This window comes from Crocuta crocuta, unplaced genomic scaffold, assembly GCF_008692635.1.
Source record: "Crocuta crocuta isolate KB4526 unplaced genomic scaffold, BGI_CrCroc_1.0 scaffold551, whole genome shotgun sequence".
In the NCBI taxonomy this organism is placed as follows: Eukaryota; Metazoa; Chordata; class Mammalia; order Carnivora; family Hyaenidae; genus Crocuta; species Crocuta crocuta.
The window spans coordinates 572,105-599,405 of NW_027530969.1; the positions used below are offsets into that span (position 1 = coordinate 572,105).

Sequence of the window (27,301 nt, forward strand, 5' to 3'; positions counted from 1 at the left end):
CACCCGCATTCCCAGAAGGTGCATCTTGAATCAGAGAGTTATCAAGAGACATTCCATGGTCCCTTCCACCCTTTATGCTCTCTGACTATGAGTTTTGATTAAAGGATCCATTCTTTAGAAGTCATTCTCTTGAGTAGCAAGGTCTGTTTTTAGGTTTTCTTCTTTGAGGGGTCCTCTATCAAACCACATCCCTGACTTTGGGTACACACAGATCCCATTCCACTGCATGACTGATCTTCAGACTGTGTGACCGTGTCTACAGAGACTGCAGGCACATTGTTGAGGAGCTGATGCCCAAGCATCCAAATGCTGACATGCCAAACCCACACGCTGGCCTCTCTGAGTCCTGGCGGTTCCTTCCTGGGCCTGTTTGGCACTGACATTCCATTATTCAGTTCAGCACATTCAAGCATGCAGCCTCATATTTCCCCATAGCTTGGCACACATTCAAAGCACGGCACAGTCGTTACTACACTTCCCTTCCAGACACCATGTCCTCTAATGTCTAATCTTTTCTGGTAGAAAGGGAAAGGCCCCTCTCAGGGAGTCTGGGGACCTACCATTGGTGGGTTGTTGGAAGAATATTGATCCTTCCAGTACACAGAAATCCTCTTAAAATTATCACCGATGTGTTCTACATGGAAAGGAACTTTCGTGGGAATTCAAACATTAAAGTACTAAACGGAGACAGGAAGGTTTGCCTGGTAATCCCAGAGCTGCTCCATTGCTCAAATCCAGGGGTACTACTCATATCATATTTGCTGGGAGTTGCACTCTGTGGAGTTGCGCAGCCCTGCCATCTGCTATTCTTTCCTAATTCTTCACCCAATCTCATTGCCATTTGGGACACAATGCCCTACTCCTTTGGCAAACTTCATGTTAGTCTCTTAGAATGTGAGAACCAGAAGGGACTTAGATGTTAGTGATACACTATTTTGAGGTGAGGAGGCTGTGACCTGAAGAACAACTGGTATAGGCATAGGAGAAAGATCCCCTGCAACCAAATCTCTTGACTTCCTCTTTATCTTTGCTCCCTAAAGAGTGGTCCATAGACCAGTAGCATCAGCAGATCCAGGAACCTGTTGCAGCGGCTGTGTCTCCAGCTCCAACTCCAGCCCTGGTGAATCAGAACTTGCCTTTAAGACCTCTGGTCACTTGCATACACATGAAAGTTCACCATACCCCATGAAAAAACAGGAGACACCTCTAGATGTACACTCATTTTCAGCATAGCCCAAATACCCCCATTCTGGAAGGAAAAGGATGGATGTTGTGTGGAGGAGGAGGAGGGGCTAAGATGTGTGCATGATAGGAGTCTACTCATCTGGGGAAGCTTACCCTCCTAGGTAGACAGGATCAGCAAGGACATTCATAGAACATGCTCATGTAAGTCTGGGGAGCTCATGTCCTCTCTCATTCTCTTAATGGAGCGGGTTTTTGCTTTGATATTTGCCTGATTGAACAAGGACACAAGTTCTTGGCTCCTCGCCCTCTTGATGTCAAGAGCATGACACTCTGCCCAAGGGGAGTCCCTAGAGAAGTGAGGGGGCCTGGGATTTGAACCAGCTCAGCTCAGCTACTGTCTCTTGGAGTCATTGCTGTGTAGCTCCTGGGGAGTCATGGACCAAATATTTGTGTTCCCTAAGATTCGTATGTTGAAATGTAACCCCCAACATGATGGTGTTAGAAGGTGGGGCCTTTGGGGGGTGCCTGGGTGGCTTAGTCGGTTAAGCGTCCGACTTTTGCTTAGGTCATGATCTCGCGATTCGTGGGTTCGAGCCCCGCGTCGGGCTCTGTGCTGACTGCCAGCTCAGAGCCTGGAGCCTGTTTCAGAGTCTGTATCTCCCTCTCTCTCTGACCCTCCCTTGCTCATGCTGTCTCTCTCTCTCTCCCCCCTAGAAATAAATAAAAAATATTAAAAAAAAAAAAAGAAGAAGGTGGGGCCTTTGGAAGGTGATTAGCTAATGAGGGTGTAACTCTCACAAATGGGATTAGCACTCTTATAAAAGAGACCCCAGAGAGCCACTTTGCCCCCTTTGCCATATGAGGACATGTTGAGAAGACAGCCATCTATGAACCAGGAGGCAGGTTGTCACCAGACCCTAAATCTGCCAGTGCCTTGATCTTGGATTTCTAGTCTTCAGAGCTGTGGAATAAATTTCTGTGGTTTATAAGCCACCCAGCCTATGATATTGTTATAGCAGCCCAAATGGACTAGGACACGAGGTAACAACCTCCCTTTCCCCACTGAACCCCATAACTCTTTGGACTTCTCTTTAGGTTTGGTTTTGTTTACAGAAGTCATCTCTACATCTCCACTAGGTTGCAAGCTTTTTCGAGGAAGGATTGCTTCCAATGCAGTGTAGCTTCAATCAGACTTAGTAGATAGGTAGTGCTGACCACAAATAAGCAGAGAGGGACTGGGAAAGAAGACACATCCTGAGCATAGAGGCAGCCACCTGCTGGAAGCCAGCATTGAGGAGGCCTGGACCAGGTCTGCCCTGGGCCTCCCTCTGTTCTGGGGAGACTGGCCCATTGTTATGGAGTAAATTGTGCTCCCCCCACCCCACATTCATGTGGTGAAGCTCTAACCCCCACTGCCTCAGAATGCAACTATATATAAAGATAGTGTCTTTAAAGAGGAAATCAAGCTAAAACGAGGTTAGGGTAGCTCCTAAAGCAATCTGACTGGTGGCTTTGTATAAAGAGGAAATTTGGACACACCAATGACACCAGAGCATGTGGATAGAGGAAGATCATGTAAGGACACAGGAAGAAGGTGCCCAGCTACAAGCCAAGCAGAGAGGTCTTGCCAGAACCCAACCCTGCTGGCCCTTTGATCTTGAACTTCTAGACTCCAGAGCTAGAGAAAGTACATTTCCGGTGTTTCAGCCACACAGTCTGTGGTATTTTCTTGCAGCAGCCTCAGCAGACTAAGACTCTAGGGAACCAGATTCTGATTCACCAAAACTAAGTATCTACGCAGTTATCATTCTCCATTTCTATGAAGAACAGCAATTTCTAAGCTCCAAATGGAAAGACTTATTTTGTTACAAACAAGTAATAGAAGGAAGTAGAAATTTGTGGGCAAAATTTAAAATGTCCTCTCTACCAGAAAAGAAACTGCAATGCACCTGAATGTCTTATGGCTGTGGTCTTTATTAGCATATTTTACAACAGAGAGTATATATGCTCCCTTTCCCAGGCATAATTAGATTTCCTTTATAGCTGGAATACCTACATTCTGGATCTGATTTGATCTTTTGCTTATCAGTCCACCAGTATTTTTTTCTTTTCTTTTAATGTTTATTTTAGAGAAATAAAGAGCGTCGGGGAGGAGTAGAGAGAAAGAAAGACAGAGGATCTCAAGTAGACTCCGGGCTGACAGCAGAGAGCCCAATATAGGGCTCAAATTCAGGAACTGTGAGATCATGACCTGAGCCAAGTAAGGCACTTAACTGACTGCGCCACCCAGGTTCCTCCCACCACCAATATTTCTAAAACTCTATGCCCAGGAAAGCAGGACTTTAAACACAAAAAAAAAAAAAAAAAAAGGAAAGAGAGAGTTTTAGTGTATGCAATCTCTTAAGTGCATGCCTATATCCAAATATGTGGGCCATATTTGCATTACCAAATTATTATTGTATTTTGTGATTTTTATCTTATTGCTTTGTATGTCCCTCCTTGGTTTTTTCCTTAAATCAATAATCATATTACAATGTCAAAGAAGCTCCCCATCCCTGTTATAGGAGGTCAGTTCTTGCAACCTGGGTGGGTCCCGTATTCATGTCCCCTCCTTAACCACCTGTAGATACCAGGTGTGATTCTAAGGCCATGGGGTCACTTCTGGTTTCTTTCCTGACCTGAGATTGTAAGTTTCCCCCTTTCTCATGCCATTGTCCCCAAATGGGGGCAGACCCTGAGACTCAGAGGCTTAGCATGGACTTCCCTAGCAGGGGAAGAAAACAAAGCCCAGCCCCAAGAAGATGCCTCTCACTGAGGGAGTAGGAACCCTCACCCACACATATGGGTCAAACAGAGTACTCTTGCCTACCCACAGTGGCTGGGCCCTATAGCCAGCACCCCTCTCTTCTACCCTGTACACCCCTGCCCTGGTTATACTCTGAATCAGTCACTCCAGAGCCATAACCCACACTAGTTATTTGAAGAGAAAGAATTTAAACTAAAGGCTTGCTAACTAGGTGTAACGTTGATAAACAGGTAATGGGAAAGGAAAAAGAAGTACCCTCCCGGCCAGTTGCCAACAGTGTGTGTGGGGGTGAGGGGGTGGGAGGTGATGGGGGGTTCTTCCCTTCTCTTCATGTCTTTGAGGTAGAGTGAAAGCCTTCTCCTTCTCCTCTGCCTTGACTCAGCTCTAATTTCTGAGAAGACCTACCCAAGACCTGCCCTCTCCATCACCCACTGGAAATTGCTCTAAAATTAACCTTTGAGGATAGATTTTTAAAAATAGTTTTAAATATTTATTCATTTTCAAGAGAGAGATAGAGAGCGAGTGGGGGGAGGGGCAGAGAGAGAGGAGACAAAGAATCCAAAGCAAGCTCCAGGTTCTGAGCTGTCAGCACAGAGCCCGACATGGGGCTCAAACCCACGAGTGGTGAGATCATGACCTGAGCCAAAGTCAGACGCTTAACCTATTGAGCCACCCAGGCACCCTGAGGATAGATTTTTAACCAATTACTGCTACTTAATGACAGCTCCACCCAATCTGGGCTTGGGTAGGAATGTTTAATGTACCCTAAAGTCTTTCTAAGACACAGGCAGTTCCAGAGTTTCAACTCTTCTACTAGGCTTTTAAAAACTTTTTTTCTACAACAGGCTTTAATTTCTGAGAGAGAATCAATTGCCTTGGACTTGACTTCCAGACAGCAATCCTCAGCTTTCTTCCTACCAGCTACATATAGCCTTTTCCTACCTTCTGGCTCAAGGCAAAATCTGCCCTTTACTCTATGTGATGCCAAAAGATAAAGAACGTGTCCCTTTTCCAGCTGTAAGAACCCTCATGTTTCTTCCAGGGTGAAAAATAAATGAAAAGGACTTTTACATAGACGATGTGGCAAGATTTTAAAATAGAGATTTAAAGTGCTTTTCATCATGGATGGTATCTAGAACACAGTCTTATCCAGATTTTATGGATCATTATCAATTTTCTCTTTGTCCCTAATCAGATTAAACTGTGAGGTTAGGAGAAGGGAGTATATACTGAGTCACGACATGGTATTTAGATAGAAGAAAATAAACCCGCACAGATTCTTACTATTCTGGGTAATTCAATCAGAATGGAGAGAAATGCAAAAGAAACAAAAGAACCAAAGGTCAGTTGATAACACTGACTGCACATGATACCACATTTTCAGAGAAAGTGAGGAGACTCTTCTGCATGGTCTTGACATGGAAGTACTGATGTTTCGATGATAACATCTCATCTATCCAGCATTGCCAGGTACAGAGTGCTCCACAAACAACACATTCTCTTATGTCATTTGGCACAGAAAATTATTATTTTTTACAAACTGGATAGTGTGCTTTCTAAAATTATCATTTCCCTGCTTTCCGAAACAGAACTTACTGGCTTAATTTCACATTTTTAAAAAGTTTTTTAATGTTTATTTATTTTTGAGAGAGAGAGAGAGACAGACAGACAGAACGCGTTAGCGGGGGTTTGGGGGGGCGGAGCAGAGAGAGAAAGACACACACACACAGAATTCAAAGCAGGCTCCAGGCTCTGAGCTGTCAGCATGGAGTCTGATGCAGGACTCGAACCCACGAACCGTGAGATCATGACCTAAGCTGAAGTTGGACACTTAACTGGCTGAGCCACCCAGGGGCCCCTCAATTTAACATTTTTAACAAATCAATCACCATTTATGACTATTGTAATTATGGCAGGATACAGTCTGTGGCATTCCCCAAGGAAGAAACCTTCCCCAAGGAAGAAAAGCTACTTGAAGGCAGCATGGCCCAGCTGAATCTGTCTCGGGCTTCAGTGACATCAGCCCAGAACAGGATGGCATTGAGTAGCCTTAACACAATCATGCCAAGAAACAATCCAAGAGCAAGCTCTCCTCATATGAGACAAGTGTTGGATTCTAAATAATAATAATAATAATAATAATTGCTTTGGATTAATGTGCTTGCCCACAGATAATTTGCAAGGCCACAATTCTTGCGGTTGGAGAGGCTGAAGTTGTAGACTTAGGGTCCATTCCTCCCCGCTATAGAATCAGCAGGCTTGGAAAGAGGAGCATTTCCATTGCTTTTGGGCCAAAGCCTGAGCTCTGGAGTTTTCCACTAAAAAGTGGAAAAGGGCACAGTTCCCAAAGGAGGGTGCATGGGGCCTGAAGAGGGGCTGTTGAAGCAAGGACATGAGGACACAAGACAGAGGGAGGTCACGAGAAAGGCAGCCTCCCGGGAGCCTTAGCCTGGCAGTTTCCTCTCCTTAGTGGCAAAGGTCATGCGTCTTGCCCTCCCTCTGCTGTGCTATCTGCCCAGCCTCTCAGTAGTTCAGCTGGTCTGGAGAGGCAGAGAAGCCAAAGATAGGAAGGCATCTGCCTCCTGATCCCTGCAAAGTGAAATGGAGCTAAGGGTCAACTGCTTTCTCTCACCACCACATTGTTGAAATATCCATAATGGTGCCACCGGTGGTCACTGGCAGCTGTGGGCAAGCGACGTTCCAGGGCTAAGCAACTGGGAGGCTGACTCCTGATTCTCCCCAACCTCCTTATGGATCACCCTGCAGAAAGAAATTGAGGAATCGCTTCCGCATCCCGTTGACCTCTGTCCAGTTTTACTTCCTATTCTCCTCCCTCATTGTCAAGTGGTCAGCAGCAAAATTTGACTTTTTTTTTTTATTAAAAAGAATAAGGCATTTCTGGGGTTGTTTTTAGCCAAAGATTCTATTATTTTATTATAATTTTTTTTATGTTAGAGAGAAAGAGAGCTAGCAGGGGAGAGGGGCAGAGGGAGAGACACAGAGTCCTAAGCAGGTTCCACATGCTCAACATGGAGCCCAATGTGGGGTTTGATCCCACAACCCTGGGACCATGACCTGAACCAAGATTAAGAGTCCAACACTCAACCGACCAAACCACCCAGGTGCCCGGAGCCAAAGATTCTAAACCTAATCATGAGAAAACAGCAGACAACTCCAAATTTTATAAAAGAGCTGGCCTGTATTCCTCAAGAATGTCTGAGTCTAAAGGAACCAAAGAGATGTGACAGCTACATGGAAGACGTCATCCTGAGCTGGTGGCCTGAAAAGCATTGCTCTATAGTCTGTAACTGGGCAACTGAAGAAATCTGAATGCCGACTGTGGATAAGATAATGGTATTGTGTGGATATTGAATTTCCTGAATTTGATCATTGTACTGTGACAATGGGAGAGAATATATCTGTTTCTATGAAATACACTACAGTATTAAGGGACGTGACATATGCATCTTATTTTGAAATAGGAAAAAGTATATGCATACACGCTCACAAAGAATGATCAAGCAGATTTAGTAAAATGTCAGCAAATTGATACATGGTGTATAGGAGTTCGTTGTACTATTATTACTACAACTTTTCTGTAAGTTTGAAATTTTTCAAAGTAAAAGGTGAAATGTCAAAAAGAAAGTGAGCAGTCAAGATGAAATGTTAAAAACCTGATCCCATTAACCTACTACAGAAAAGTATAATATCCATTTTTGGTTAAAAAATAAAAATATCATAGGCATTCTCATTCTTGCTAGTAAGTAGACGGTGTTTCTGGGAAACAGCTTGAGACTTTAAACTGCTCTTAAACTCAGATCCTATAATGAAACTCTTAAAAAGTTATCCTAAAGAAAAAAAATCCAAGATAGGGACAAAGATTTCTATATAAGAATATTCTCTACAATGTTATTTACAATGGAGAAAGATAGCACCATCTAAATGTCTAACAATAAAATAATGGTAACATCGATGATAGTACATCTATAAGTTAGAATACTGTGCAGGGAAGCTCCTGGGTGGCTCTGTCAGTTAAACATCTGACTTTGTCTCAGGTCATGATCTTGCAGTCAGTGAGTTCGAGCCCTGCATCAGGATCTGTGCTTACAGCTTGGAGCCTGGAGACTACTTCATATTCTGCGTCTCTGTCTTTCTCTCTGCCCCTCCCCTGCTCATGTTCTATCTGTCTCAAAAATAAATAAACACTAAAAAAAAAAAAAAGAATACTGTGCAGGCATTTAAAGTTATGTTTTCAAAAACTATTTTCTCTGCCTGCCCCACAGTTTTCTGAGTAACATACCTTCTTTCCTGGTCTCCTCTAGAACTAATGCCTCCCCTGAACTTCAGTCTTGCTGTCTCTGATGGTAGCATCCTGCCTAATCCTAGCCAATCTCCCCTTTCCCGGGAAGATGGATCTGCTGTGACTTAGAACCTGTGATAGAGCCCATGGGCTAGACTAAGGAACATGATGAAAGACTGTCTCTCCTAATGTTAACCTCCCAAAGCAGCAGTCCTGTAGTCCTCTCGATGCTATCCTTGGTGTTTAAGTTTTTCCTTTCTTTCTGGTATCAGTTCTAATCTCCTCTCCTGGATTTATGTTAGTATCAGCCTGACGCCTCATGCCAGAGCTCAAAACTCTGCCCCAGCTTTTCCCCATTTCTTCGCTCCGCCAATATTGGTAACTTCCTGATAGATTAGCTCTCGATTACATTCTTCAGGCAGTTAAAATACAGCCCCACTGCCAGCATCAGCTCTGCCTAGCTTTCTAAGCTTTGGCTGGAGTTGACTCCATGGCTCCTGATAACAACAAGGTAATTTCATCTGGGCAAGATTAAGATTTAGCAGAGAGATATAAATCCAGCAAGATGTTAGTGAACAGCCCTTACTTGGCCAATAGGTTATTTAGAGGTGTATTGTTTACTTTCCAAATATTTGGAGATTTCCCAGATTTCTTTGTTATTGATTTCTAATTTAATTCCACTGGGATAAGAGAATAAACTTCATATGATACCAATACTTTTCAGTCTCTTGAGATTTGTTTTGTAGCTCAGCATATAGTTTATTTTGGTAAATTTTTCAATTACACTAGAAATAAATGTGTACTCTGATGCTGTTGAGTGGACTGTTCTATAAATACCAATTTATAAAGTTGGTTGGTATGTTTTTCAAGTCTTTTATATCTTTCCTGAGAAAGAGTATTTTATGTAGATCAAAACTTTCATTTGGTACCATTATCCTAAATGAAGGACTTTCTTTAACATTTGTTATAGTATTGGTCTTCTGGTAATGAATTCTGTCAGCTTTTGAATGTCTCAAAAAATCTATTATCACCTCACTTTTGAAAAATGTTTTTCTCTGAGTACAGAATTCTAAGTTAACAGTTTTGTTTTATTTTGTTCAATTCTTTAAAGAGATTACTTCATTGTTTTCTGGGTTGCATTGTTTGCCATGAAAAGTCTGCTGTCATCCTTATCTTTAATCCCCTGTATGTAGTATCTCTCCCTCTGCCTGGTTTTAAAATCTTCTCTTCATCTCTGGTTTTCAGCAGTTTGATTATGACGTGTCTTGGTGTGATTTTCCTATGTTTCTTGTGCTAGGTATTCACTGAGCATCTTGGATCTCTAGGTTTATAGTTTTTATCAGGTTTGAAAAATTCTCAGTCATGATGTGTTCAGATATTTTTTTATTGTCTCTATATCTCTCTTAGTCTTCTGTGATTCCAGTAACAAATGTTTTAGGCTGCTTAATGATGTCCCATAGTTCATGGGGTGCCTGGGTGGCATAGTCGATTAGGCATCTGATTCTTGATCTCGGTTCAGGTCATGATCTCACAGTTTGTGAGTTTAAGCCCCAGATCAGGTTCTGCACTGATGGCATGAAGCCTGCTTGAGATTCTGTCTCTCATTCTCTCTGCCCCTTCCCTGCTTGTGTGCTCGCTCTCTCACTATTTCTCTCTCCTTCCCTCTCTCAAAATAAATAAGCTTTAAAAATTTTAGAAAATGATGTCCTATATCTCATTGATAGACTCTTCATTTTTTAAAGAACTTTATTCTTCTCTGGTTCATTTTGGCTATTTTCTATGGCTCTATCTTCTGGGTCACTAATCTTTTATTTTTTCAGTTATATTGAAGTATAAGGGGCAAATTAAATTATAAGATAATTGAAGTGTACAGCATGATGTTTTGATATGATTTCATCCATGCATACATTGTGAAAGAATTTTCCCCCATCAAGTTAATTAATTAATAAATCAATTACCTCACATATTTACCTTTTTTATTTTATTTTTTAAAATTTTTTAATGTTTTATTTATTTCTGAGAGAGAGAGAGAGAGACAGTGGGAGCAGAGGAGGGTCAGAGAGAGAAGGAGATACAGAATAGGAAACAGGCTCCAGGCTCTGAGCTAGCCATCAGCACAGAGCCCGACACAGGGCTCGAACCCACGAACTGTGAGATCATGACCTGAGCCTAAGTCAGACGTTTAACCGACTGAGCCACCCAGGTGCCCCCATATTTACCTTTTTTAAACTAATATTTTCTTTTACAGTATCTATTCTGTTGTTAATCCCATCTTAACATTAAATTTTTAATCTCTAGAAGTTCTCTTTCAGCTCTTTTTTATTTCTTCTATTTCTCTCATTATGTTAATGCTTTATCCTATCCTCGTGAGCATTCAGAGCAAATTTATAATAGGCATTTTAATATCCCTGTCTACTAATTCTATTCCCTATGTCATTTCTGGGTCTCTTCTATTGATTTTTATCTTTATTAATGGTCATATTTCCCTGTTTTTTTGCACTACTGATAATTTTTGTCTTGATGCTATACACTGTGAACATTCCATTTTTCTGTGCTGGAATTTTTTTTTTCTTTAGACATTTTTGTCTTTTGTTCTATGATGCAGTTAATTGTGAAGAGTTTAATTCCTCTGGGGCTTGTTTTTAATCTCTTTTAGGTGAGTTCACAACAGCCTTTGGTCTAGTGCTATCTTGGACCCACTACTAAGTCAATATTCTTCCGAAGACTCTACTTGACGCCCATGTGTAAGAAGGTCTTTCCACTTCAGCTACTCCTAGCTTGACGTATGACCTGGCGATTTTTCTGCCTGCTCCTTTCTGGTGGTTGTTTCTTGGTAGTTGCATGTGCTAATCTGTATTCAGTAAAAGATTCAAGAGAGTTTTGCTTCATATATCTGGAGCTTTCTGTCTGTATAGTTCTCGTCCCCACAGTAATCTACCCTATGAATTCTAACTACTTTGGACTCCCCAAACTCTGAACTCTGTCTCTTCAAATCAGGGAGACCTCCAGGCTTGGTTTGCGCTCCCCATCCTTGTACAATGGCCTATAAACTCTACGTAGGCAGTAGGAAGGGGGAAATTATAGGGCTTACCTTGTTTGTCTCCTTTCTTCCAGGGATCATTGTCCTGTACTATCTTCCTATACCTGAAAACTGCTGTTTCATAAATTTTGTTTGTTTTTTTAGTAGCTTAACACCAGAGGGTAACACCGTCATGGCTGGAAGCAGAAGTCCTCCACATCCCTCACTTGAAAAATAAAAAGTGAAACATTGTAAACCACAATCAAACTGTGTGTTTAGAAGTTTAAAATGACAAGGGCTTGAGATCCACCTACATGGATGAGGGTACTTTTTTATCTCATTTAGGCAAGAAAACATTAAAATAACAATGAAAGGATTTAAAATCCTAGAATTTCAAAGCAGCAAAAGACTGTTTCAATCACCCAGTTCACTTCCTTCATTTGGTATATAAGGAAATGAAATCTTAGAGATGTTAAGAACTGTCAAAAGTCATATTAGTGTTGGGCAGAGGTGGGAGTGTGACCTGAGTTTCCCAAAAAACAACCACTAAATCGTGCTGCCTCTATTCTGCCCCCAAATAACCATTTATCAAGTGCTGTTAAATACCATGTGTCAACACTTTGTAAGCATTATTTCAAATATCCTGACAACTCTAGTAGTGTCAAGGTAGGTATTACTATTATTGCCATTTTACAGACAAGTAACCTGAAGCTCAAACAGTTTAAATAATTTGTCTAGTAGTTCTCAAAGTGTGGTCCTTGAAACACTCCTGGTGATCTCCTAGGTCCAACTATTTTTATGATAATATTAAGATGCTATTTGTCTTTTTTTTTTTTTTTTTAGCCACGTTGACACTGGCACTAAAGATTTAAAAATAAAGGTGGGTAGGGGTGCCTGGGTGGCTCAGTCATTTAAGCATCTGACTTCGGCTTAGGTCATGATCCTGAGGTTCATGAGTTTGAGCTCCGCATCAGGCTCTGTGCTGATAGCTCAGAGCCTGGAGCCTGTTTCGGATTCTGTGTCTCCCTGTCTCTCTGCCCTTCCCCTGCTCACATTCTGTCTCTCTCAATAATAAATAAACATTAAAAATAAAATAAAATTAATTAATTAAAAAAAACAAAGGTGGGTAAAACCACTTGCACCTTAACATGAACCAAGGCAGTGGCACCAAACTATCCAATAACTATTGTATTTTTCAGTCTGTACTTTCAGTTAAAAAGAAAGCAAGTTTCACTTAAGAATGCTCGGAATGAAACAGTAAAATTATTAGTTCCATTAATAATTGATCCTTAAGTAGATGCTATTTTGTCATTTTGTGTGACCAAAAGGGGAGCACACTTAAGGCACTTCTACTACCTCAAGGAAAAAACACTTGAATGGTTGAGTTGTAAGCTGAACTTGACTTTTTCCCCATATACACTCTTTTTACTTGAAATAATAATGGACAAACTATGGTTAATCATACTTGGTTATGTGGTAGGCATTTTCTTGAAAATAAAGAAAATGAACCTATCACTTCACAGAAAGCAACTGACAATATTTGTTGCAATCATAAGATAAACTTTTAGGGAAAAAAATAGAATTTTATAAAACTTATATCCTCTTCCCTGAACTTGACAAGTTTTTTTTTTAAATGTTCATTTATTTTTGAGAGAGAGGGAGAGAGACTGAGCATGAGCAAGGGAAGGGCAGAAAGAGAGGGAGACACAGAATGCGAAGCAGGCTCCAGGCTCTGAGCTGTCACCACAGAGCCCTACACATGGCTTGAACTCACAAACCATGAGATCATGACCTGAGCTGGTCATATGGTTAACCAACTGAGCCACCCAGGTGCCCCAAACTTGACAGCTTTTTGAAGAATACTTCAAGACTTTCTTAATTAACAAATATTTTTTTAGTATATTATATAGTGAAATGTGTGAACATTTGGAAGATCTGCTTCATTCAATGAACAAATATTTTCAAAATGACCAATTTCTCAAAATCATCCATTAGTAAAAGATACATTCAAATTGTGAGATAGAAACGTATTTTAATGTAACAGAATATTAAAAAGTTCAAAAAAAACCAATATGGTTTCAGATTCTACACTGTGATTAACCTTTTAAAAAATTTTTTTTAAGTTTTATTAGTTTCATTTTTGAGAGAGAGACAGAGACAGAGACAGAGCCTGAGTGGGGGAGGAGCAGAGAGAGAGGGAGACACAGAATCTGAAGCAGGCTGCAGGCTCCGAGCAGCTAGCACGGAGCCCAACGCAGGGCTTGAATTCACGGACCGTGAGATCATGACCTGAGCTGAAGTCAGACGCTCAACTGTGACTAACCTTTAAGAAACTCTTTTGTCAAGATTATTGTATCAAAGAAGACTACACAAAAATTATCTGAAAAGGCTATTAAAATACTCTTCCAGGGGCACGTGAGTGGCTCAGTCAGTTAAGTGACTGACTCTTGATTTCAGCTCAGGTCATGATCTCACAGATTGTAAGTTTGAGTTCCATGTCAGGCTTTGTACTGACAGCAAAGAGCCTACTTGGGATTCTTTCTCTCCTTCTTTCTCTGCTGCTCCCTCCATTTGTGCTCACTCTCTCCATAAATAAGTAAACTTTAATAAGTAAATAAATAAATATATATATTCTTCCATATTTCAACTCTATATGATGTGAATCTATATTTTCTTCATATACATCAACCAAAAACATGTGACAGAAGCAGAAATAGATAAAAGAATCCAGCTGTCTTTTATTAAGCCAGAGAATAAAGAGATTTGCAAAAGTGTAAATAATGTCATTCTTCTCACTAAATTTTTTTTTCAAAAAAATGCTTTTGGGGGCACCCCGGTGGCTCAGTTGGGTAAGTGTCTGACTCTTGATTTCAAGCTCGGGTTATGATCCCGTGGTTTGTGAGTCTGAGCCCTACATTGGGCCCTGCGCTGACAGTGTGGAGCCTGCTTGGGAATCTCTCTTTCTTTCTCTGCTCCTCCCTCACTCACAGTGTCTCTCTCTCTCAAAATAAATAAATGTAAAAATATGTTTTTGTATTAATATGTATTAAGTTTATTTTAAATGAATTAGTAAATAATTGTTTCCAGGTGTTCTCTGTTTTAGTTTTGAATACAGTAAATAACAAAAGCTATAACCCACACAAACAAAAGCTCTTTAGAATTCTCAGTACATTTTAAGAGTGTGTAGGGACCTGAGATCAAAATGTTTGAAGAGTGCTGATCTTAAATAACACGCCTGGGAAGAAGTAAGCCAGGTCTCTTATCTGTCTGTTCTCAAGCCCATGTTGTTTCCATGGACCAATGTTCCTTCCTTACCCAAGAGAGTCATCAATATTAAAATAGGAAATAGAATTAGGTCCCTAAAGCTTTATTTTGCAATGTTTTTTTTTCCATAATGTTTAAGTTGTTCAGTGTTTTGATATTGTCCCTTGTGGAAGCATGAGCTTCCTGTCCCTAAAACTTTAGAACTCCGTTAGGAATTCAAGAGGATTCTTTTTGGCTACAGAATAAAAAGGAAGTGGTGTTACTCAGCTGTCAGCTTATGCCAGAAGTAACAGTATTTTGGGTTTTACATTGTACATAAAGTCCAAGCAGTTGGGAGATATTCTTTATTAGATTTTTCAAAACAGAAGTAACTCTGGTTGTTTGGCCCCAGGCTTGTTTCTCATCTACTTGGTGCTAAGCCTAAGCATTAGTTTTATGCTTTGGGGGGAACACCTTTGCTTGGGGACATCTTCAGAAGGAAATCCTGCATGCCTCTCCGTAGTACTGCGTTCTCAGCCACCTCCCTCAGGCCTCTGTGTAGCTTCTCCATCTCCTTGTATTCACTTTTCACATCTATACAAGAGCAGAAAGCACGCGTCAGGAACCAGTGTCCCAGAAACGTCCCCAGAACACAGATCTTCTGAGGATCTTGCTATGACCTACGTCCCTTGTCCCAGAATGCGACATCTAGAATGGAACGTAGAGATCAGGTTTATTTTATAAAAAAAAAAAAAAAAACAAAAAAAAAACCTGATCAGACCGGGCAAGCTGACTCTTAAGGTTTATCTCAGCAGAGTGGTCACCCTTCAAAAGAAACACAAACCTACCCATAAAAAAATCTAGGAAATCACTGGGCCTTCACAAGAGCTCAGGGGAAGGAGATACCAAGTCTACCACATAACAAACCTCTCCCTCAGTCCTCTCCAGGCTTCTCTCTCCTTCCTCTGCTCCCCCTGCTCCCAGCAGTTATCATTCTAAGTGAATTTGCTGTTTTGACATCTTGTCTTGGCTCACGATCTGCAATCATATATCTTTATAATGGCTAATTTTATGTGTCAACTTCTCTGAGCTATGGTGCCCAGATATTTGGCCAAACACTATTCTGGATATTTCTGGGAGCATATTTTTGGATGAGATTTACATTTAAATCATTAGACCTTGAGAAAAGCAGACTGTCTTTTACAATGTGGGTGGGCCTCATCTAATTAGTTGAAGGCCTGGCTAGATCAAAATATTGGTCTCCCCCAGGCAAAAGGGAATTCTCCATTTTACTAGTTTAATATACATTCTCACACAGCCGTTTACCAACCAAGTGATAATTAGAGCAGGGACTGTCTTAGACCTCTGTCCTCTGGCACAGTACTCCCTACATAGTATGTATTTTGCTGTTGATGGGAAGAAAGGGAAATGATCTTAAATTATGGCAGGAGCAATTTACATCAAACACAGGGGAACATTTTTCTTGTGTGGGAGACCTAGATAGTTGGAAGACCTTTGGTGAGCAGGAGTTCTNGCTCAAGTCTACCACATAACAAACCTCTCCCTCAGTCCTCTCCAGGCTTCTCTCTCCTTCCTCTGCTCCCCCTGCTCCCAGCAGTTATCATTCTAAGTGAATTTGCTGTTTTGACATCTTGTCTTGGCTCACGATCTGCAATCATATATCTTTATAATGGCTAATTTTATGTGTCAACTTCTCTGAGCTATGGTGCCCAGATATTTGGCCAAACACTATTCTGGATATTTCTGGGAGCATATTTTTGGATGAGATTTACATTTAAATCATTAGACCTTGAGAAAAGCAGACTGTCTTTTACAATGTGGGTGGGCCTCATCTAATTAGTTGAAGGCCTGGCTAGATCAAAATATTGGTCTCCCCCAGGCAAAAGGGAATTCTCCATTTTACTAGTTTAATATACATTCTCACACAGCCGTTTACCAACCAAGTGATAATTAGAGCAGGGACTGTCTTAGACCTCTGTCCTCTGGCACAGTACTCCCTACATAGTATGTATTTTGCTGTTGATGGGAAGAAAGGGAAATGATCTTAAATTATGGCAGGAGCAATTTACATCAAACACAGGGGAACATTTTTCTTGTGTGGGAGACCTAGATAGTTGGAAGACCTTTGGTGAGCAGGAGTTCTTTAAAGAAGACACAGCTGGATGACTATAATCTTAAGATAGGCTCCTGTGAAGTCCAGACAGAAGGCCATGAGAGAGTTCAATAAAGTACAGTGAGAGGGTGTTGTATCACCTTCCTACAAGACCATTAGGAACAGGTTAGATGTCTGCCTAACCAACCAGAGATGGGAATAATAATTTCTGCAGCAAGAGATCCAGGTAGGACAGATGCTTAGAAGCAGCAACCGTGGCTTTTACTTTGGAAATAGCTCTGGCCACTTTCGCCATGACATATTCAATGATACACAGCAATGGCATCAGATCTATTTTCTCCCAGCAGGCAATTGTGCCCAGAGTCTAACATTTAAAAGGTACGAAACATACAGAGTGCAAAATAAGTCTCCCGTTTTCCGTGTCCTCCAGGCTCCCCGTTCCTCTCCTCAGAGACAACCAGTGTGGCCAGTTTCTTGAGTATCCCATGGAAGTTTGTATGCATACACATACGTGCTTCCTTTTCTTCTCTAGCAGATGGCAACATATTCCACACAGTCTTTCACTTTGCTTTTTTTCACTTTATATATTTTGGAGATTGTTTCATGCCACCAACTCTGTGTAAAAAGCCACTGTAGTCTTTGTAACAATTGCACGGTCCTCTACTAGTTGTGTACCTAAGTTAAGTTAACCAATGCTCTGCTGATGGATATTGGGGTTTGCCAATATCAGCAATGCTGCCCCAAACAACCCCATCCCTGTGCCATTCTGCTCATGTACGAGGATACCATAGGCTAGATGTAGGTCCCTAGAAGTAGGACTGTTGGGTCAAAGGATATGTGCATTTTTAATTTTGCTAGAAATTTCCCAATTGCTTTTTGCACCAGTTACACCATTTACCCATGGCATGGAATAGAGATGGTTGCTGGCAGATGCTGTTGCATCCTCAGGCTCCTGGTTCATGAAGAGAAACCTTTCTCCACCACCAGCAGAATATGAGGCTTTTCATGACAAAGCAATGGGTTTATGGAGACTGCAGAGCAGAGGTATCGATTTGAATTTGCCACTTTCCAGCTATGGATCCTTGGGCATGTTATCTAACCTGAGTCTCTGTTTCTACATGTGCAAAATGGAGCAATAGCATCTCGCTCTGAGGGCCAACATGAGAATTCTATGGGATGCTGCACACAAAGCCTGATAATCATGCATAGTCTTGGGCGGGTGCTCAGCAAAGGGTAGGGTAGTTGTTGTTGTCATCATCATCGTCGTCATCGTCATCTCTATCCCATGTCCTGGAAATTCTTCCTAACTTTATTTCTTTAAATCCAGCAAAGATCAGCCACAGCTAGGGGTGCCTGCAAGGTCATCGCTTATGTGAAAGTTATGTATTTACCTGCAAGCTCCTTGTAGAGACCATCGCCCTGGGATGAAGCAAGGGTCAGCATGGTGGCGATACTGCCCTTCACCTTCTCCGTCATTCCATTCTATACAACAAAGCATGGTCATTCTGTCAGGAAGCCACACTCCAAGGGAAAAGTTATCTTACGAAAGGGACCCCACCCAATCCCCCAAACAAATTGTGCAGACTGGGGTTGCCAAAATCAAAGTCAGTTCCAAGGGTGGGCCACTTTAGAGCACAGCAAATGGCTCCAGAGTCATCAGAGAACCATTTATGTGGGGTCCTACTTGTGTTAGCATCTCCTTTCCTGCCTATCAAGGGTCGTATGTGATTGGACCTCTCTGGTGCTGACCAACTAAGTCAAGAGCTAAGGAGGCTTCATGCAGGGGGCAGGGGCAGCAGTGGGGAGGAAACAGTAATCATAGAGATGGCAAAAGAGAAAAAGGTGCTGGTCACTAGCCATGATCCTATCGTGCATTTATTCACTGGAAAGATGTTTACTGAGTACCTGCTTTGTGCAGCACATCATACTTGACATTCCTGATTCTTCATCCCAACTGCCTGAGAAATTTCTTCTTTCTTATCTCAGACCTTTTGTGAATGCAAACCATTTTCCCTCTTCTAACCATCTCTTGTGTACCTCTGATAAACACCTGGCTCTTCTGTCAGACACAGTACTTTGAGCCTGGATCTCCTGACTCTAGCTTTTTTTCTTCAACACACCAGGTCAAGCACCGTAAGCTCTAGTCCCAGCTCTAGCTGTGAGCCCTGAGCTAGTAACACAGGCCCTTTGGGGTTCAGCCTCTTCGTACATAAGATCAGGGAATGGGGTCACTCTGTGTCCTTGCCCACTTTGAACTTCCTACATTTCTGTCATTTAAGATGCATTTGTATTAATCAACATACTAAATCATTTATTTTTAGTGGAATTGTTTTGGGAGGCATAAGAACTAATTTCTTTTTTAAAGTTTATTTTTTTTATTTTTGAGAGAGAGAGAGAGGGCATGAGCAGGGGAGGAGCAGAGAGAGACGGAGAGAGAGAATCCCAGCAGTCTCTGTGCTGTCAAAGCAGAGTCCAATGTAGGACTCGAACTTACAAACCATGAGATCATGACCTGAGCCAAAACCAAGATTCGTACGCCTACCTGACTGATCCACCCAGGTGCCCGAGGGCCAATTTCTGTATACCCAATGGGGACCAGATGCCGTAGAGTTTGGCCAATTTTCTGCAAGTATTTGTAGACTATCATAACATAGTAAATAACAGGAAGTAAACTGCTACTGGCAAACGAGACACCTCTTAGCCTATCCTGAGAGAAATTATATGTTTTGTATTGTAAAGAAAGGTATTTTCCAAAACTGCAGTGGGGCAGGGGTAGGGGCTCTGGTGGGGGACACAAGATTGAGAAGTAAGTTGCAGACATTTCAGGAAGTAGGTTGGTTCAGAGGTGAATGAAAATAACAACTAGCCAGCTTCCTTAGTTGCTTAGGAGAGGGTCAGCTAGGTCTGGACTCAGGCAGAAGAATTTGGAAATGCACATGGCCACGGAGAGGCCAACAGTGCCTTGGGCTAAAACAAAGAGTTTTTATTACTTGGGAGGGGGTGGCAAGCAAAGAGACCCAGAGCTGAGACAAGGTGGCCCAAGTGTACTTGACAGAGCATTAGGCTCAAGGAAACTCTCAGGAACTGTTTTCTGAGATAGAATCAAACCTAAATCTATGCTAGGTGTCAAAGTTGGCTGACCTGTAATAGTTTATCGGCATTTATTTATTGATGTTTCATGTAGACTAGACATTTCCCTCATTTCAAAAAATCCGTCTGGAGATTATGCTATTGTCGGAGATGCTGGAGCCAGCTTACCTATCCCCAAACCTACTGCTGCAACTTAGTGTCTGTGTGGCCTGTTGCTATACTTTTCTCTCTCTACCTCAGTTTTCTTATGTGTAAAATGAGAACAATAATAGTCCCTACCTCACAGGCTTGCTGGGGGTTAAATGAGTTAATGTATATCAAGAGCTCAAGGACCCCCACTGTTCCACTGATCACCTAGTAAAGAGGAAAGAGCCAGAGGTGGGGGGTGGGGGGGGGAGGGGTGGAGGGGCTGCTGCACTTCTGAAGTCATAGCCCCAGAGAGACCCTGACACCAGCATGCTTTGGTGGTGAAGGGGGGATGCCAAGTGCCAACTGGTCTCCTCTCCAGGCATCACAGCATTGGTTGGGGGTCACTTTATAGAAGGTATCAGCTCTTTTTGGACCCGAACAACTAAGACCTCTTTCATCTCTGTACCTGCTTCTTTCGCTCCCCCTAGGAAGCCTCTTTGGGGCTGGAATTCAGACTGTGGGTGTAGAATACCTTCAGTTGTTGAAATTGGTGCTGCATCCTTTCTTGGGCCCTTTCAAACATGCCCTCGGCCACCTGCTGGTCCACCCCTCTTCTGATGACGTCTTTCATTCTCTCACATGCTTTTTTGCCAGCAATCTGAGCTGCCTCTGGCAAAAATGACAGCCACAGTCACACCACAGCAAGGACTTGCAGAGAAATCTTTAGCATCAGGAAGAAAGACAAGCGAACAAACGAAAACTGTATAAGCACACATATATGTATGGATAAACAGACACATACATACATACAAACATACACACATGTGTATTCATATATGCGGCACCATTTTCCACACAGTGGAAATTGTTTAATCATAATATGATACAAAAAAATCAGCACTCTAAAAATTTAGATAACTGTCATTCGGAAAATCTAATGAATGAATTAAGCAGAAGTTTGCAAAATTCCAATGCACTGCCCCCCACCAGAGAAAACAATGGGACCGCCAAAACAAGAAGGAGCTGGAGAGTGTGTTTAAAAATATTTAAAGGGAATGAGAATGGGAATGGGATAATGGATTCTACAGTTTAACTAGGTGAGATGCAGCAAGGAGAGGAGAAGCAGGGGGAGTAGATAAAGAAAGGGTGCACAGAAAGCATTGGAAACACACAGAGAAAATTGATTCGTGGGTCACCTGTCTCCTCACCCTTAAAGTTATTTGGTTTTCAAAGTGTGGAGTAAGAGTGTGAGAGGGACTTAGGACACAGGAAGATGAATATTTTGAAGGGAAAGCAGAAGAAAAGGATGCAGAAGGAGCTGACAGAAAGACCCCAGAGGAAATGGGTGTGTCGCCCTCCAAAGCACCCACCTTCATAACAGGGCTTCAGGTCGTTCTGAACAGAGGTGGTGAGAGACTCATAGATCCTCCTCTTCTTTCTGAGGATGTAACCCTCCAGGCCTCCCAGGATGGCACTTATCTGAGAATCCACATTCACAAAAGGCCATTTGTGACAATTCCTTCAATAGGAGTGGGTCAGGTGTTCCTGTGTGTGGACACCTTTTCCCTCTGCCTTATCTCATGCTTGGCTGTTCACACATCGTTTCCCCAACTAGGCTGTGAGCTTCTCATAGGCAGGAACTCTGTCTTAGCATCTTTATAACCCAAAGTGCTTCCCATAGTGCCTGGCACTTACAAATGACTCAAATATTTGCTGAGTTGAACTCAGGCATGTGCAAGGTGGTAGAAGAGGCCCTCCTTGGGGGAGGGTGTGAGACCAGGATAGTACTGAGTCTAGTTCCTGTGAGGAATAAATTTCTGTTGTTTTTAACCTATCTAGTTTATGACATTTTGTTTTAGAAGCCTGAACAGACTAAGATAGCCTCAAGGAATATGGGCCAGAGACAAGAGTCTTGAGTACTCCAAACTAACAAGTGATCTGCAAAAAATGACCCTTCTTGAGGCTTCACTATTGTGAATAATACTACATAATATTGTCAAAAATGATGGAAGGTCAGTTACAAGTGGATATTACAAGTGGATTCAAATGTTTGTACATCTAAGGATTCTTTGAATATTCTTCCTGGGGACTGAGTCTCATTTCCAACCTTGGCTCTTACTGCCAGTTGCTTCCCGGTGGCACAGAGCTGGCCAGGTGTCCTACTTCCCCATGGCAGTCTCAAGGCTGCCCCTCACCCCTATCCTACTGTGCGTCATGTCTCACAGCACCTGCTACGAGATGTACCCAGGCTTCAGCATTCCAGGGAACAAGGGGGAGACACACTTAACACCCCCGAAATCCTGCTGGTAAGAAAGCCACTGCCCAACCTCACTACCCTCTTCATTTTACAAGGATCTTACCTCCTGGATCAGAAAACTTTTTTTGTAACTATCGTATTTCCAGCCACTTCTTACTCCAATTTCCATCATTTTCTCCTGTAGAGAATGCTTAAAAGCTTCTACATGGGGCAGCAAAGCTGACCCAGTGGGCTTTCCAGCTCTACAGAAGAAACAATATAAAATGTTAAAAGGCAACAGTGGCTACCATGGGGCTAAAACAAAGAGGAAACTAGCTGGTATCCTCTTATTCACTTTAAGACAGAGTGATGAGAACAAACAGGTATCGAATTCCTATCAGTGCCAGACACTGGGCTGTGCTAGTTCCAGAACCTAAAAACCTGTGAAACCCATTTTACAGACAAGAAAACTGAGGTTCAGAGAAGAATGCTGATGTGTTGACAGCTACACGGCTAGTAAGTCACAGAACCAGGCTACTTTGGACACTGATCTGGGTAGCCTCAAAGGTCAGGCTTCCCACTGCCAAGGTATTTCCATTTGAAAGTATGGGACTTGAACTACATTTTTAAAAAATGTTTATTTATTTTGAGAGAGAGAGAAAGAATGAGAAGGGCAGAGGCAGAGAGAGAGAGGGAGAGAGAGAATCTGAAGCAGGCTCTGTGCTCTCATTGCAGAGTTGACATGGGGCTCAAACTCATCAACCCAAGAGATCATGACCTGAGCCGAAATCAAGAGTTGGATCTTCAACCCACTGAGCCACCCAGGCACTCCTGAACTACATGTTAAGATGGATAACATTTAGGGAAGTGAGAAGAAGGAGGGGTTATTCTGCATGGGGACAACACAGGAACAAAATTTCAGAACATCCCAGGAAGAAGAAGAGAAGAGGGCCTAGACTTGAAATCCTAGCCCTCTCTGTATGAGCTGACTGACCTTGAGAAAGCTGTCTGGAGCCCTCGGAATCTCAGCCTGTCCACTTGTAAATAGACAGAAAGCCCTTCACAGGGTCATTGAGAGGATCTGATAAGATCATGCATGCACAGTGCTTAGCACAGTTCCTGGTACATCTCACTTGCTCTTTGCTACCCACCAGGCTGGCTGAAGCACGGGGCTGGTACTGAGCAACAGGACTGGGAGAGAGTGGAAAGGCCAGTTCGAGGCAGGTGGAATGTCTTGAATGTCATTCTAAGGAATTTGGAGTTTATCCTATAGACTTGTAAACGGGGATAGGGTAGATGGAATGGCACAATCCCAAAGGAGTCAAAGGAAGGTGGGGGCAGAGAAGAGGAACACTGAGTAAGAACCAAGCAGAGGTAGAATGGTTCAAGCAGCAGCAGGCGGTGAAATGCCAGCAGCCAAGGAGGGAGACTGGGGGCAGGTTCTCGCACTAAGGGATTGGGAAATTCTGTTTCTGTTGGTGGAGAAAAGGATGAGAGGTCAAGGAAGGAGGGAAGGAGGAGGCACTGTGAAGCTCAGACAGCTAGTGAGTGAGCATGCGGTATGTCAGAAACAAACACAGGGCCATCAGTCAGCCACTTTGCCTGTTTGCATTCGGAGAAATTTACAAAGGCCGTGTGTTTGCTTCACTCCACACTCTCCAACCAAAATAATCTGTCCTGGGCTCAGATCCATAAGAAAATGTATCCCTTGCTGCATATATGAAATGTTTGAAAAATAATGGGAATCATAATATTAGTCTGAAAGTAACATCTCCATCTGTATTCCAGGTCACCACGAGAACTTATGTAAACCAAACCAAGAAGGCTTTTATGTTTTGCCAGAGACTAAGCATTCCTCTTCAAGTTGAAAGCTACTCTTTATGCTTTCAGATCCAAAGTACAAATTCTTATAAAGAGGAGATACCAGCGCAATGCTCTTCAGATGTTTGTTCATGAAGGAGCAAGAGAAAGGATCTTTTACCTAAAAATGCCTCCAAAAACAGGATCGATCTGGTCATAGATGGGCTGAGTGATGGCTTCATTCAGATCTATTCTTGTGAGAGTCCTCGAGGCATAGATGCCATTTTTCAGGCAAACAGCTTTCAGCGTCTGGTGAAAGCCCTGGTTTCCTCTACTCCTCTAGGTAATTAAACAATAAGTCAATAGCTTTAGTAAACATGAACTACAATGTCAAAGGATCAGAATTGTACTGCCTTTGGCCGAAGCCTATGACCAAGAATCACAGGGAAGAGAAGGGACACAATGGTCTTTCAACATATTCTTGAGTTAGAGGGCACAGTGGTCATGTCCAAGATGGTGGCTGCCCTGGCTTCCAGAGCATCTTGTGCTCCCTTGATCACAATCCTCTCTATATGGTTTATATTTATCTGTTTGCCCATTGGGCTTCTCTACCAGAATGGCTGCTCATTGTGGGCAAGAACAGTGACTTATCCATCTTGATGTTCTTACCATCTGGCAACAGCATAAGTAAGTAGTGCTTAAAGGAGCAATTATTAAGTGAAAATGTGCTGTGACCCGACTAGGAGTATATGTTTCAGACCTTCCAAGCAGAGCCCAAGTTTCTAACTACTTTTTGTTAAATGTCTAATAAAATGTAATTTGATTTGTACATCTTTGTAATATTTTTTCCCAGAGAAATAAATTCATAAGTCAGAGGCAAAAAAAATATGACAAAGCTAGAGCCACAAGAGACATTGATAAATCTTAGCCAGATGGTGATTCTTAGTAAAGAAAATAAAAATATATTTGCACTGACCAAAATTTTATTAGAGGCCCTTGTGATCAATCAATGATATATGCTCTAAGGAAATCTGTTTCAAGTGCATGACCATGTAGCATAATATAATTGGCATCATTTAGGTTATTTTACTATGTTACATAATGATATGATGTTAGCATATTATGTTTGCCCAAATTTCTGATCACAGAGGAAAGGGGCCTATCTGAGACACCTGAGATATGTCTGTAATCACAGAGAAAAATGCCATTTATGAACTGGTGACACAGGGCGCAGTTCATGGGATGACGTCCTAGCGAAGGTCTAAAGATGTTCTTTCCTTTCATGAGCAAATTGTCTCAAAGGAATGGTCTCCACTTTGTCCCTTTGCTTTCTCAGAACCTACTTACTCACTTTTGGTGATCTGGGATCTTTCCATTATACAGAAACAGTTCTCCCCAGAGTCACTTACTTATCTATTGCTATGAAACAAATTACCCCAGGCCTGATGGCTTAAAACAACAATAAACATTTATTTATTATCTCTCATCAGCTCTATGGGCCAGGAATTCAGATACAGCTTGGTTGCTCTTTCACTGTTCACCAGATGGCCAGGCTGTGTGGCCAAGGTTAAAAGGCAAGTAAACGCCACCCAGAAAAGAGACAAGTACATGATTCAAGGTTGCTGAGAACAGACAATATGCACACTAGGCTCAGGTGGTACAGCATTTACTTATAGCAAGAGGAGAAAAAGTATGTACAAGATCCAGCCCTTTGCAATGCATGGATTGCATGGATCCCCTGTGGCCAGCAGACCCCTTCACAGCCAATGCAGGTGATGTAGCCAGTGCAGGTGATCCCACAATATGGGATCCACAATGTAGAAGGACCCATGCTCTCCCCCACAGGATCTGAAATACAGAAAACTGGGAGCTTGCCCAACGGTTTTGGCCGCCTATACTAAGCAGAACAAAGAAGTACACACTGAGCATAACACAAGGAAGAATATTCCCACACAAGGCGATAAGCTCAGCACAGGCTCTGAGAGCTCTTTATCTCTTTCTAAGGAAGTATTCCAGGCCCAAGGCCCATTCTTACATGGCCAAGTGGAAATTGAAAGACCGCATGCATGGGCTGACCTTTCCCAACAGTGGGCCAGTGCTGGCTCAGGCCTTCTCCAAGAGGCTCCATCAGGCATTGGCTGGGATTACAGTCACCTGAATATGCCTGGAGGACCTGCTTCTCAGGAGGCTCACTACAGAGCTGGCAAGACAATGCTGGCTATTTGCAGACCAAACTTCACAACTTTTACAGGGATTTACAAGTGTTAAACTAAGTAACTGGTTGGCAATTACAAGTAGCTACAATCATTTGCAGAGATGCAACAGGCAAGTGTAGGGGTTGGGCATCCAGGCTCTGAAGATAGACAGGCCTGTGGTAGATGTGGCTCCCATACGTGGCCACAGACAAGTTGCTCAGCCTCTGTAATGCCATAAAATGAAAATAATAGGAAGAGAGTTTACCACCCAGAATTGTTGTGAGGACTGAATTAGGTGATGCTCAGTATCCAGCCCCTGAGTAAGCATTTCTTCCATGTTTGCTGAAGGCATGAGTGAATGTACACACACACACTACACTCATGGACACTCACCCACCCGCCACCACATAGAAGGCACGCTGCCTCCTCTCCTCCCATGTCAGAAGTTTGAGAGTCCTCTCCGGTGACCCCACGATCATTCACACTTCTTTACTGTTTTAGCTTGTAGTTTGCCTAGCATTTCCTCTCTGTCCTGTACCAGAGGCATCTCCTCCTTCCCTCTCATCCCAGTCATGACACATACCTACTGATCTAGATCCCAAAACAAACTCTTACAAAAGCCATTCAGGTAAGAACACCCAGAAGAGACCATATACTAGAAAGGTGGTATCATCTGTGTGTATGAAAAAGCCCATGGAAATGTAGAGCTCTATTACACACCCCCTTTTCACTACTAACATTCTAGCTTTCCTCATATTAAAACAATGGCAACAACATACGATCTATGCGCTACTCCCCACTCTAGATACTTCTGTATCATCTTTGTCACATGAACTGTGTTTTTCATGACTCTTTACTCTTAATAGGTGTTATGGAGTGAACTGTATCCCTCTGGATCAACATGTTCAAGGCCTGACCTCTGATGTGACTATATTTGGAGATAGGGCCTTTAGGGAGGCAATTAGGGTTAAATGAAGACTTAAGGGTAGATCCTTACCTTACAGGACTGCTGTCCTTATAAGGAGAGAGAGACACCAGGGAAGGCACACACAGAGAAAAGACCATGTGAGAACAACAGCTAGAAGGTGGCCTTTTGCAAACCAAAAAGACAGGCCCCAGAGGAAACCACTTTGTACTACTTTGATCTTGGGCTTCTAATCTTCA

The 27,301-nt window shown here is 42.3% G+C and overlaps 1 protein-coding gene across 3 annotated transcripts in view; it reads right to left on the reverse strand.

The window, feature by feature from the left end:
* Nucleotides 1-14,913: 14,913 nt before the first annotated feature.
* Nucleotides 14,914-27,301, reverse strand: part of NUGGC (nuclear GTPase, germinal center associated) — a 48,964-nt gene continuing 36,576 nt past the window's right edge. For all 3 annotated transcript variants that reach the window (XM_077769722.1, XM_077769720.1, XM_077769721.1), the window contains 6 exons: nucleotides 24,124-24,281; nucleotides 22,267-22,405; nucleotides 21,277-21,385; nucleotides 20,439-20,575; nucleotides 18,079-18,169; nucleotides 14,914-15,147 (listed from right to left, as the gene is read on the reverse strand). In XM_077769722.1, coding sequence (XP_077625848.1) covers nucleotides 15,008-15,147; nucleotides 18,079-18,169; nucleotides 20,439-20,575; nucleotides 21,277-21,385; nucleotides 22,267-22,405; nucleotides 24,124-24,281 — 774 coding nt within the window. In that variant the 3' untranslated portion in view covers nucleotides 14,914-15,007. The remainder of the gene's footprint in view (nucleotides 15,148-18,078; nucleotides 18,170-20,438; nucleotides 20,576-21,276; nucleotides 21,386-22,266; nucleotides 22,406-24,123; nucleotides 24,282-27,301) is intronic.